The sequence below is a fragment of the Aptenodytes forsteri genome, unplaced genomic scaffold, assembly GCF_000699145.1.
Source record: "Aptenodytes forsteri isolate BGI_AS27 unplaced genomic scaffold, ASM69914v1 Scaffold106, whole genome shotgun sequence".
Taxonomy (NCBI): domain Eukaryota; kingdom Metazoa; phylum Chordata; class Aves; order Sphenisciformes; family Spheniscidae; genus Aptenodytes; species Aptenodytes forsteri.
In genome coordinates this window covers 936,176-949,168 of record NW_008794080.1, presented here as the reverse complement: position 1 = coordinate 949,168, position 12,993 = coordinate 936,176, and the positions used below count along the sequence as shown (strand labels likewise).

Here is a 12,993-nt window from a genome sequence, read left to right as displayed (position 1 = left end):
AGTGGCCGCGACATCCACTCAGCGGAATTAGCAAACGAATGTAGCAGATATTTCTCGGTAGACAGTGGGCAGAGGTATTTATTTATGTACTACTAGTGAGGAGGGCTTGAAGTGGGATTGCTGATGGCTACTGTAATTAAGAAACCAAGTTTCAGAAGAGGTGGTGTAGATTGGTTGAAGATTTTCAATGTATTTAGGAGAACCAAGTTTCAAAACTTCGGGAAGGAGAGGATCCAGGGATGAGGGGAGCGTTGAGTCCGGGGGACCCATCTGCTTCGGTCAGGAACAGTGGCTGAGCGTTGCTTAGGGGACCAAAAGCAAAAAGAGGATTTGATTTCCAGGAGGAGCGTATTTGGGATATCTCATTTCTGTCACTGTATTCAGCATTTCTACAGCAATAGCCGTAATAACAGAGCTACGGCATGCATAGCATATACAGAACATAGAAATCTGCCTCGGGTCTGCGTCTGGTACTCCAGCAAAGTCGTCGGTTCAGTAACAGCTGCAAATTTAAGTCATGCTGCTGAGTTTCTTCTGCTTTTGGGAAGGCTTTGGCAAAACACGAGTGTTGTGGTATCACCCAAAAATTGTGGGAACGGGATTGTCTCCCAGCCATCTTCTTCTGTGACGTGCAGAGCTTGTGGAGGGTCACGGAAGGGGCTGATTTTCTTGCAGCCTGAGATTAGGCTTTGCTGTCACCTCATGCAGAAGTCACCTCATGAGGCAAACGGCAAGGAGGCAGTGCTTGGCTTCTGTGACCCTTACCCTGTTAGAAGCTTTATAAATCCATTGTAGAAAATTACAGTGGATTCAGGATTGAATGAGGAGTTGTCATAACTTGCGGACCCCTTGTGTAACATTCTCTCTTTGGCTTGATGCACTTGGTAGGCTGTATCATGCCAACAATTGCCAACTCAGAAAACAGATGTTGGGAAGATGGATGCATGACTGCTCTGGCAGATTTATGACAGGGTTGGGCAGCCATGCAGCTTGCTGGAGACAGAGAGAGAGGATTTTTTTCTGAGACTATCATTTTGTATGTCGAGGGTCTGTGAAGTCTGTGGCTGGGAGAACGTGCACAGCCTTCATTAGCACTGGAGAAGTGTTTTTAGCTGACAGTAAGGGGTTGATGTTTGCCAGTTTGTTGTCTTTTCCTCTTCCACTTTGTGTTCCTTTGGCTTTTGTGGAAGTTAGCCTGAGCCAGTACATTGAGGTGTTCAAGGACTCAGGTGTCCGTGTGGTATAAATTACAGCTCTTAATTACAATGAGTGTGAAAAATGTAGTGTCAACTATGTAACTGGGAGGAACAGGAAGCCTGTCTTTTGAAACCGACAACGTAACTTGGACTTTGACATGAATCTGAGCTACGTTTGTAGAGACTTTACAGGAAGAGTTATGTCAGATGGAGGCTACTTCCAATTGGAATATTTCTTACATTGTTCACATATGAAGAAAATCTGTCCCACCCAATTAAAAAAAATAGTATTGTTTCTACCCATCAAGTCAGTTCATGAAGGTAAACCTCCAGGAAAGATGGACTTCCTTTACTTTCCCACGAACACAGTTGCCATTGGTTCACAATTCTATCATGCAAGGAATAGTGAAATTTCTTGCTAGAAGAGTGAAGGTTGGGTTGATTTTCAGAATGTTGTTAAAAGGTATTCTTACTCTATTTGAAGCAGATTTGTAAAAATGTTTCTAATGAGTTCTGCTGTAAAAATCTTAAAAGTTATTCCTTTTAATTCTTCATTTAATCCTTATCAAATCAGATTAACAAAAGAAAGATTAGCTCCAACATCAGGAAAAAATGTTTAGCTGCAACACCGTGCTGCATTCTTCTATTAGGGCTCAAGTTTGTAATCTTTTAAAGTTGGAAAGATACCTAGTAATGTTTAAATGCCCTTATAATTTTAGAATTCAGGAAAATTTACATTTGGTCATCTTTTTCGAATCAGATTTTCTAGAATTTTTAATCATTCTCTCTTAATTACTGTTAATATCCCGCCATCGTATACCCACAGTGAAATTTAGCCAGCTCATACATCTATCTCTATGTGTTAAAATCTTGAATTTACAGAGCTGCTACTCAGCCTGCAATACTGATACCTAATCTTTTGACTTTCATAAGCTTCAGAAATTCGGAGAGTTGTCAAATAAAAAATGAAAATTAATGCTTATTCTGGAATCTGTTCAGTCACTCTATGTCCCTTTTGAATAACTGAGCAATCAGATAAAGTTACTGAAACCTGGTACTATAGAAATGTCGAGCTTTCAATAGTTATCCCTGGATTTCTGTATCTTTTGGTGTGAGTCCTATGCATTTATTTCATGATACCAGTAAGCTATAATATAATTTGGATCATTTAGCTGCCAAGGGCTTTGCCACATCATCAGGTTGTTGGTATCTTTTATTCCATTTTACACACTGAAAGACAGTTTTCAAATCTTCATTGTCATTACAGCCAAGCGCAGCTGCTTACTGCAGGGGACTCCCCAGCATCCTCTGTGCTTTATCAGCTGTGTCTCACTGTGATGTACTGTTCCCCCTGAAGATTATTACTTCTGAGATCTCTTCAGAACTATTAAGAGAGCGCTCCTTGTTCATCCACATACTATACTCCAAAACAATGAAAACTTAGAAGCAAAGATAAAATATCATACTATTTGTGGAAAGAAAGTTGAATTCCCGCATTTTTCACTGTGCACAAGATGTATTCACTAAAAACAAATTAACAGGCAACCCCACATCAAAGAAAATTAGTCAGTTATACGGGATGATTTTTTTGCTGGGAACTGATACTTGTTGCATCTTCCATAAAAAGTGATAGATTCACTTAGTGTTAATATAGCTCTTGAAAGACAATGTTAGAATGATCTCAAGAAATTCTTCATTTGATTCTTTCTTAGCTCAGCTAATATATGTTATAAATCAGAAATACATTGTCTAAAGGGAAGGGAAGGGAAGGGAAGGGAAGGGAAGGGATTCGGAGAGTTGTCAAATAAAAAATGAAAATTAATGCTTATTCTGGAATCTGTTCAGTCACTCTATGTCCCTTTTGAATAACTGAGCAATCAGATAAAGTTACTGAAACCTGGTACCATAGAAATGTCGAGCTTTCAATAGTTATCCCTGGATTTCTGTATCTTTTGGTGTGAGTCCTATGCATTTATTTCATGATACCAGTAAGCTATAATATAATTTGGATCATTTAGCTGCCAAGGGCTTTGCCACATCATCAGGTTGTTGGTATCTTTTATTCCATTTTACACACTGAAAGACAGTTTTCAAATCTTCATTGTCATTACAGCCAAGCGCAGCTGCTTACTGCAGGGGACTCCCCAGCATCCTCTGTGCTTTATCAGCTGTGTCTCACTGTGATGTACTGTTCCCCCTGAAGATTATTACTTCTGAGATCTCTTCAGAACTATTAAGAGAGCGCTCCTTGTTCATCCACATACTATACTCCAAAACAATGAAAACTTAGAAGCAAAGATAAAATATCATACTATTTGTGGAAAGAAAGTTGAATTCCCGCATTTTTCACTGTGCACAAGATGTATTCACTAAAAACAAATTAACAGGCAACCCCACATCAAAGAAAATTAGTCAGTTATACGGGATGATTTTTTTGCTGGGAACTGATACTTGTTGCATCTTCCATAAAAAGTGATAGATTCACTTAGTGTTAATATAGCTCTTGAAAGACAATGTTAGAATGATCTCAAGAAATTCTTCATTTGATTCTTTCTTAGCTCAGCTAATATATGTTATAAATCAGAAATACATTGTCTACAAACCAACTGTGCTACTCCTAGCAATGTGAGTGTGTCAGAAACTGTACCCGGTGTGTTTGCGATTTTGTAGCGCATGAAGATTTCGGTTTTTTACTGGTTAAGGAATACCATAATTTTACACCTCCTGAGTTGCTACTAGTTATTGCCTCATAACTTGTGTCAAATTTATAATTCATTCACAACCACAGTCTTCACAGCTTAGTTTGTGATTTCTTAACTTTCTCACGCTTCTACAAAATCATTTTATTCAACAGACTCTCTTCACTTTCCTGTTTTCACTTTTTAAATTATTAAAAGGGGCAACAATTCAGGTACTGTCTAGTGTGGGAACAGACTTGTGTACTAGTAACAGCATCTTATCATTCCTGTTTCCTGCTACTCCCAGCTTAATGATGTTTTAAATGTTATTGAATCTCAAGAAGTCTAGACTCTGCAATACTTTCTAGCGCTATAGGATAGTGGGAGGTAGCAAAATTACTCTAAAAGTTACCACAAATATCTTGGCAGTATGCAGGATGAAAGAAGGAAAACCTGTATCTCTGGCCGGGGCAGCCTTGTGTGATCTGCCTTGAGTTCCCCTGTTTCCTTGTTCGATGATACGCAAATTCCAGCCTACCTCAAAAATCCATACTTCCAGCTTTAGCAGCCATGAAAGTTACCCACTAGGATTCTCCTCTGGCATTAGAAGACTGTGAACCCCAGTGTACCTTAGAAGTGGAAATACGAGCTAGCAGATACGAGTCCAATGGATCAAAGTGTGTCACTGCTAAGAATTGTGGTTTGCAGCGTATTCATCTCACTTCAGTTCTCCAACCAGATACTATTCCATGGCAATCGAGGCTTCCGTACCTTCAGCATGGCGTCAGCAGTGTTGTTTTTGATTATTAAAGAGTCTTATGCTTTCACCATAATTTTCACTTTCCTTGTCTTTGTCACTTCATTTACCTTGTCTCCGTTGTGGTGTTTTTATCTGACAATTTGATTTCCCCCAGGATGGTTCCTTTTGAGAGTGAAAGGAAACATGAGATCATCAAACTGATACTTTGTTTTCCCTTCATTGCATGTCCGCTATATTTTACCTTGTTTTTATTTTAAATTATTTTTTTCTGTATTTTTATGACATGTCTGAAATCTTTGTACATTTTTTGCTCAGTTGCATATAAATGATCATTTGTTTGTACCACTGTATTGTATTCTACTTTTCTAAGAATAAATAAAGTTTTTTCGGGAAAATAAATAATGCAAACGCTGGCAAAATAATGCATTTTAATGCCATCTAGATATTCAGTTTCAAACTAGCTTTGAGCATAATAAGCTGAGAAACTTCATTTAACTAGCATTTTTAAATCAGCAAAGCAGTGTTAGGAATCAGTCATCCCAGAATGCAAAGTTTAATGTCGTTTGATGATGAAGTATAAGCTGGAAGAATCAGTTAAAGAAAAAGAAAAGACGAGGAGGATGTAATATATAAATTGCCTTGTACAGAAACTGGTAATAGCTGGAAGGGCATCTTAACTAACTCAGTGTTGGCTTTGTACGTGAGTGAAGAAAGAAGATTTTCTCCTGAGAGGTCCCCAACGGTGAACCAGATATTCTGTAATACCTGGTCACAGACAGTGTGCTCATCGAGAATCCGGTGAAATCAGTCAACTTCTGCTATTGATCACCATAGATTTAGGTCAAGGCTGTAATGGATTTAAGAGTGACATGTCATCCCCATGATTACTGACACTGGGCCCAGGCTTCTGCCACCCAAAGCAGTATTGAAGCATTCAAGTTTGGTTCCAGCGTATTTCCCTAGCTGCAAGGAAGGGATTTTTGTGTTTGGTTTAATTTTTCTCTCAGCCGTGTAAGAAAACCCTGCTAATGGGATTCCTAGGGGTATAATCCGGACTTACTCTGCATGAACCGTAGGGGGGCGGGGGGGAATAATTGCACGGAAATAAGCTTAAAAAGTGAATGTTGCCATGCAGGGAAGTCGGAAAGAAGCAACCTGCTTAAAGTTCCAGTTTGGTGATGAATTTAAGTACTTGCTTAAGTTGCATTACATCACCTATCCCAGAGAACTTCTGTGGGTACTCATGTGCTTGGCATGAGCTTAGGTATTTTACTGAATTGGAGCCTTAATGTGTCAGATTCTTTTAGATTCCTCACACAATGTTTACGGAGCTAATGTTTGTATATTTTATCTCAGCCTACAGTGGTATTTTAAAGCTGACTTTTTGAGGGGGTGTTGAATGTTCAGTAATAACAAAATCAGTAAAAGTTTAAAATAAAAAACATAAAATGTGACTGTTTTCTCAATATTTTTTTTCACATTTTTGTGGTTTATAAAGTGCCTTAGGCCTTAATCCAACTAAGCATTTAAACATGTACATAAAATTAAATAAGAGTTTGATCCTGATCACACCCAGATCATCAAAACACTTCCATTCATTTTAGTGGTGTAGGGTCAAACTTGAGTTGCTTTGAAACCAACATGTATAAAGCATAAACTGCATAAAGCATAAACATGTGCATTGAAGTGATTTGCTGAAAATTGAAGTTAACGTACAATAATATTAACAAGCAATTTATAAATCTATTTATCAATTGAACTTAAATAATTTTATAATACCTGAAATAACCTGTGCTCAATATTAGCAAAATATTAAAGAATCAAAGGTACTAATATGGTGGAATTTTATTTTTTTTTTTTTTTTAAAATTTGTGGGTTGGGTTTTTTTTTCCCTAAAGTTCAGAACCACGTTTATAAGCACATATATAGAAAAGACCTACTCGGACTTCCTCAACATAACGAGTACTATTTCTTCAGAAGTATTTAGTATCCAAGAGTTCTCTTTTGGGAAACTGGTGGCCAGATTTTTATTATGCTGAGCTATTTTAATGATTTGGCTGGCCGTGTCTTTTCTCATGTTGAAATAGGAGCTTGGGCAGTTTCCAAAATACAGCCCTGAATGGGGGTGCAGAAACCTTTTCAAAATTCAGTTTTTAATGAAAACATTTGTGGCTAATAGTCAGGAGTAAGAGTTTTCTAAGGTTTTCACGCAGCTGGAGTGGAGAGGAGAGGCTTTGCAAGGCAACTGTCGCTGGGCATCAAACAGGTTGTAGAAGCAACTCCTTGTGTCTCCTGTGCCAACTCGCTCTTGTACTCCTGGCATAATAGGAAAAAATGGGAACTTTTGGGATTTTGATTTGACTAGGCTGGAATGGTGAAGAAGGACGATGATAGAGCAATCTGTTATGCCTGATGCTCCGGTAGAGTAAATCAGACTGTTAAAGGGTAGCAGTGCTTTGCTTTGGGCTCAGTAGAGTGAAAAATTACATCCCTTATGGACTAGATAATAATTTAGGATTTAAAAGCTGTGTAAAGCAAGGTAAAGAATCCATTAATTTTTAGTGAGTTTTGGAACAGAACCTTCGTGAATTTAATCTTTACTTTGTAATGGAAAAATCTGTCACCTCACAGGGTCATTTTAGATGTAGTTGAATTGTGAAAACACCCCCCTCTTCAGGGCCATCCTCTTTGTTTGCAGTGGCTAGAATTTGCTATTTCAAACCAGAAGTATAACAAGTAGTAAGTATATGTTTGCTAAAAACAGTGAAATATTAATTACATTAGTAGCCTCACTATCTTGATCCTTTTTTTTCTTCCCACGTCTTCCTTTCCCTTTCTGTCTGGAGATGGCCAATGATGTGAGGTTGGGCCTCAGAAGCATGGTGAGAATTTATAATACACATACAGATAACTTGTTTGTTGTTGAAAATGCCTGCACAGATGGATCCTTGCTAGCTTTCTCCTCACCTTTACCTCGCCCCGGAACTCCCCTTGAACCTAACCTTCATGTTGTTGGAAATGCCTGTAACTACAGTATATGCAGTGTGTGCACAGTAAAGGTTTCCCATGTGCAAGTTCTCCTTTCTCCTAAAAGAGTTCCTTTACAGAGACGTTGGCATGCTCATCAACCAGCACTCATTCAGTACTGCATTTTGCTGCTTGTGTTGAAAAATGTTGCTTTGCATTCTCTTACTGTACTGTTTATTTTTAACCTCATGAAAACTGTGGTAACATCTGTATAACGTGAACCAGTCATTCATTTTCTTTGTAGTTGAGTTACCAGCTTCTAACGCTTGTGAACCAAGGTTGGTAAGGATTTTAAAGCTTGAATATCTCAGCACGAGGCTGAATGTCCCCTTTCTTACTGAGTAACAAATGAGGATGCTTTCACAGCCTCTTACCTTGTGGGTTTGAGTCTGCTGTTGGTTGTGAGGACTAGCCAGTGTTTCTCTGTGATTGCACTTAGCTCATGGATTGTGAGGAATGTGGGAGCAGATCACTGCAAGAGACTGGGGGGGGCTACCTGCTGTCACCTAATGTGCGATGCTTGTCCCTTTGGTACTGTGTCCTGCATATTTATTCACACAGTGCCATAGCATGCAGATGCAGTTGAAGGGAGAAAATAAAAAGAAGACAGTTGTTTAGCTGGTTGGAGTTGGTGTGCATCGTCAGCTTCGTTGGCCTGCTGGGGAGCTTATTGTCCGGTGCGTTTCTGGGCAAGGCTCAAAGGCACAGACTGTGGGACGGTCACAGCCATCTTCAGAATTACATCCCTGGCTAGATGTGATTTCAGGTTAGATAAACCCAGCCTGGGTAAGGGGGGCAGCCTGAGTGTGGGAAGATACGGACTGCTGCATGAAGCTCCTTGCTACTTGCAGCAATTCTGTAGCAAGCCACTGTTCGTTGATTGGTCTCTAGGTTTTTGGTAATAGTTTCTTTCTTTCACCAATTACAGATATTTTTTGGCTGTGGGTAGGAGGGAACAAACTTTGGAAATGTATTTGAAACAATTTTCTATCACATTAACATCATCTTTGCAGTATTCTGTTATTTCTCACTTTTTTCCAGGTTTGCATAGAAGGGAAAAGAATATTACTGTCTCTTCATAAAGGAATTTCTGCTCTCTGGTGAAGGAGAGCACCTCCTAGTGAATAAGGTGGCCTCTTGTACATAATTTTTTATGAAGTTTTGCTTCTTTGAAGATGGTTACACATTGAAAGAAGTTAATGTATTGCAAAACTCTTTCATTTCTTTTATCCTTCCAGTTGGATAACAGTCTGCTGGACCTCAACTGATGTCAGTCTCAATGCGTTCTTCTAACAGCTGCTTTATGGATGATGGCTTAGTTAATTGCTAATTTAAAATACATGGTATAGTTTCCGCTCATAAGAGCAGAAGCTTGATTGCAGAGTTGGGCCTATTTATAAAAGTAGTTTTTCAAGTAGACTCTTGAGGTGCATCTGTACTTGTTTCTAATAAGATACTGTTATGGTCAAACCAGCATCTAGCAGAGTACACTCAGAAACCACTCAGCAAACTTTATGTAACATTAGGTGGTATTTGACTAGGTCAGTTGCCTGTGTTAAATTAATGACAGCAAACATACATCATCGCTGCATCTGTTTACACGTCTGTCTGCATTTCACTGCATTGTCGACTGCGGGATCTCTAGAATAATGAGTGTGGCAAACTGAGTCGTATTAAAAAGGGGTTATTTGTATTAATATAACACCATACTGTGTTGTCATTGTTCTGCGGCACATCTATTACATATATCATCACTGCTTTTTCTTCTCGAATTATGTCTGATTTTGCCATTTTGTCAGAGCCTCCTGGAATAAATGAAAATTACAGTTTTACATATGCAGTAGCTGCAGCTGAAAGTGATGATTATGACCCTGGGTGAATACAGAATTTCAAAATAATCTTAAACAAATGTACACATGCAGAGCTGCTGCTTCTTCATTCCTCCTTAACAAGCTAAATGTTTGAGTCCATGATGTCTGAAACCCCACGGACAGAAGCGGGTAGCTGGGTGGAGCGGTGGGGTTTGACGCTGAGCTGAGAAGAGCATAGCCTGTGGGTACCGGAGCATGGAAACCTCCCTCTTTCAGTTTTATTTCTCGGCTTTGTTTTTCGGTTATGCAGTATGTCTGTCTCTGCATGAAAGTGCCTCAGAGACTTCCTTTCTGCCTAGGTGGGTACGTGTGTGCCTTCCATCATCTGTGTCTCATGACTGCTGATACTTGTTATTTTTTGACGTGTATGGGTTAAGAGGTGTTTTATGTGGATGGCAGAGGGACCGGCACGTGACCTGGTCAAGGTCAGAAGAGGAAGTGTCTGTCTGAGGCTGGGGCTTGACTCAAATTTTGAACCCCAGTCCTAATCACAAAATTGCTGTATATTTTTAAATAGTTCTTTCACAGAATGAAAATGTGATATTAACATTTGCGTCTTGGTTTCATTCTCTCACCGAAAGGTAATCCTTTATGTTGTCACTCAAGACAGAAACAAACAAAACAGAAATGCGCCATGACTGATGATTAAGACTATACTATTTTAAAAGACCTCAAGCACTATTTCCTGCGTATCTCCTGAGGCTTATTAAGAACTGCATTAACAGGCTTTTAATACTTGGCACAGTTATCGGCATCTGACCGGGAGGTATCAGCGCGTTCGTGATAGTCCCTCGGTGTGTGTGCCTGTCTGCCCATATTGGCTACATTTCTGAATTTTTAGTGCTTGATATTTAGGGTCAGGACCATCAGTCTTTTTCTTCTCCTCTAGTCTAGTGTGGTTTTATTTGCATGTGTGGGATGCAGGTGCAACTTATCACAGTTTTGGCATAGTTTTAGCATCAAATTTCTGCAGATACTCAGCCTTCCTTTTTGGGCATTTGTCTCACTTTTTGGCCTTACTGAAACTGCTTCATCAGCTTGCAACGTTTTTATCTCTGCGGGTGGCTTCTCTTGAACTTTGTGGTAAGATCACAGAAATCACGAGTAAGAACAAGAGGCCACATTAGTGTCTTTAATAAAAATATTTTTCTCAACAAATCTTCCCTTTGGAAAATCCCAACCGTTGCAAGCCTGGCAGCTGAACAGTATTACCTTTGAATTAATTGTGTTTAGAGTTATGTAGGCAATTTCTTGAAAACATCAGCCAGTAGCTCCTTTCCAAGACTCAGTGAGATGTGTCTCAAATTTGATAACGTTAACTGACTCCAAACCTCCCAAGTAGTTTCATATTCTTTCAATCTGACTGCCCACATGCTTTTATTAGAGCCCACTGTCAAAAGTCACAGAAAATAAGCTAGAAAAAAATAGATTACTCTGTAAATCGTCCTGAACGCATTTATATCTTGCCATAATTTCTCTCCGCGTGATAAGACCAAACTTGGTTAGTCCTGGAAGGGAGTTGTAGTTTCTTGCAGGTGCGGTCATGCAGGGTTAGTCGTTCCCAGATTCTGGTGGGCATCCTTCAGATCCACGCCAACGGTTGCCACAGTGTGCTCCTGCAGGCAGTCGTAGGCCATTGAACCTGTCGCTCGTCATCAGGTGCTTGGGATGCATCAGAAACATGCCCTTCATTCGCCCTTCCAGAATTCAAACTCATTGGGGAAGAATGACATTTAAATTGGTATTCATGAATAAGATAATTTCCTGACCAGAAGCGATGTTTGGTTAGCTGTTTTCCCTAAGCTTGAGGAAGATAAGCCTGTGTTTATAATTCATTTTCCTGACACGTCCTATTTTTTCTTCCCTTTACTGATTAATTTCTTCAACTGATCTATTTGGAGTACAACATTAATATTGAAAATAGAATTATGGAGGTAGCAAAGGAAAAATATTTGATCTCCTTCTGGCAACACAAGTTTTTACATTTATCCAATGTAGCTATATATGAAAAGTGAAGTTGAATTGGCATGAAACATCTGAGATGTGACATATTTATAAATACGAACTAAGTTTTGCATATTAAGTACAAAAAAGAAAGAGCAGAAACCTTTGGTAACGTGTCTGTCGCAGACACTGACGTGTTAAGTTTGAGGCTCACTCATCAGCTCTTGAAGAGACCTAACTGGCGCTAAGTGGAGCTGAAGCCAGAGACCCTTGTGAAGGGAAGCAGAAGGGCTTCCCCCGAGGGCTCTCCTTTGGGTAAGGGAAGTCTCTGTGCCAGACAGCCGGCGCGCCAGCCTTCGCTATGGCTCCTGGTTTTTCCATCCAGCTGCCAGGTCTGGTGCCTCTGCCATTCCCTAGCTCCAAGCCTCAATTTACTAGTTTAAAGTAATTTATTAAGGTCTGGTGCCTCTGCCATTCCCTAGCTCCTAGCCTCAATTTACTAAAGTAATTTATTAATTTTTAATTCGTTAATTTCGTCATAGAGAAATACAAAAGTAGGGAACAGTTACGGCATCAGAAAGCTTGAAAATCTTTGGCAATGCTACATTACCATTTCACAGTTAAGGTGACAAAGCCCCAGGAAATGAAAAAAAAAACAACCTAAGGGCTTAAAAATGATAACAAATGGCTCATATTTAATGAGAATTGTAGAAGTAAAAATAAAGGAGAACACTGAGCTGACAAGGGAGCAAAACATCATAACTTTTAAGATTTGTTTTTCTGGCTTTATTGCCATTTAACCCTTTTCCCATTTACCTTGTTACTTTTCAGTAACATGTGCTTTGTTACTGGATTTTCCAGGAGAACAATAAAGGAAAAGAAAGGTGAGGCTTACAGAAATTCTGTAAAGCTTGGCTTGTCAAATAAAGCTGTCCCAAAACCTTCAGTTCTGGAAATCTCGGGATTCAAGGCAGTCTTCTAGTATGTAATGACAAACTAATCTTTTCAAGGGTTTCTAATTTTTATCTTAGGTTTTTTTTTAAAGCATTTGAAAAATCATTCAGCATTAAGATAGTTTCATACAAAGCTTGACATTTAGTTATTTAGCTGCTCTTCATTTAATAAGACGAAGACAAAGGGAAGAACCTTTAAAAATGTGTTTTTATTATTCCTCAGAGACAGAGTTGTTTTCCTTAACCTTTACAAACATTTTATTTTAACAGCAAAAAGAAGGGATAATGTGAACTTCTGGGCTCTTAGAACCCTTTAAAAAGTTTTCTCCGATCTTAATAAGGCCAGAAAGTTGTCCTTAATGCTGAAAAAAGAGTTATAAGTAGGCAAATGAAATCCCCACCTCTACCTCGTAAAAAAATTCCAAGCATTTACTTCTCTACTTACTTCATACAGTATTCTGTAGTAGATAAAATGGGATGTCTGTGTGCAGGAATTATGTTTTTCTTGATAATGAAAACTTTAGCACAGGGAAACATAAATTTATATTGTGAAACATAAGCAAC

At 39.0% G+C, this 12,993-nt stretch overlaps 1 protein-coding gene across 1 annotated transcript in view; it reads left to right on the top strand.

Moving 5' to 3' along the window:
- Nucleotides 1-12,993, top strand: part of GRID1 (glutamate ionotropic receptor delta type subunit 1) — a 580,739-nt gene that overhangs the window by 543,750 nt on the left and 23,996 nt on the right. Inside the window, exon 18 of the mRNA XM_019470222.1 lies at nt 7,481-7,516. Coding sequence (XP_019325767.1) covers nt 7,481-7,516 — 36 coding nt within the window. The remainder of the gene's footprint in view (nt 1-7,480; nt 7,517-12,993) is intronic.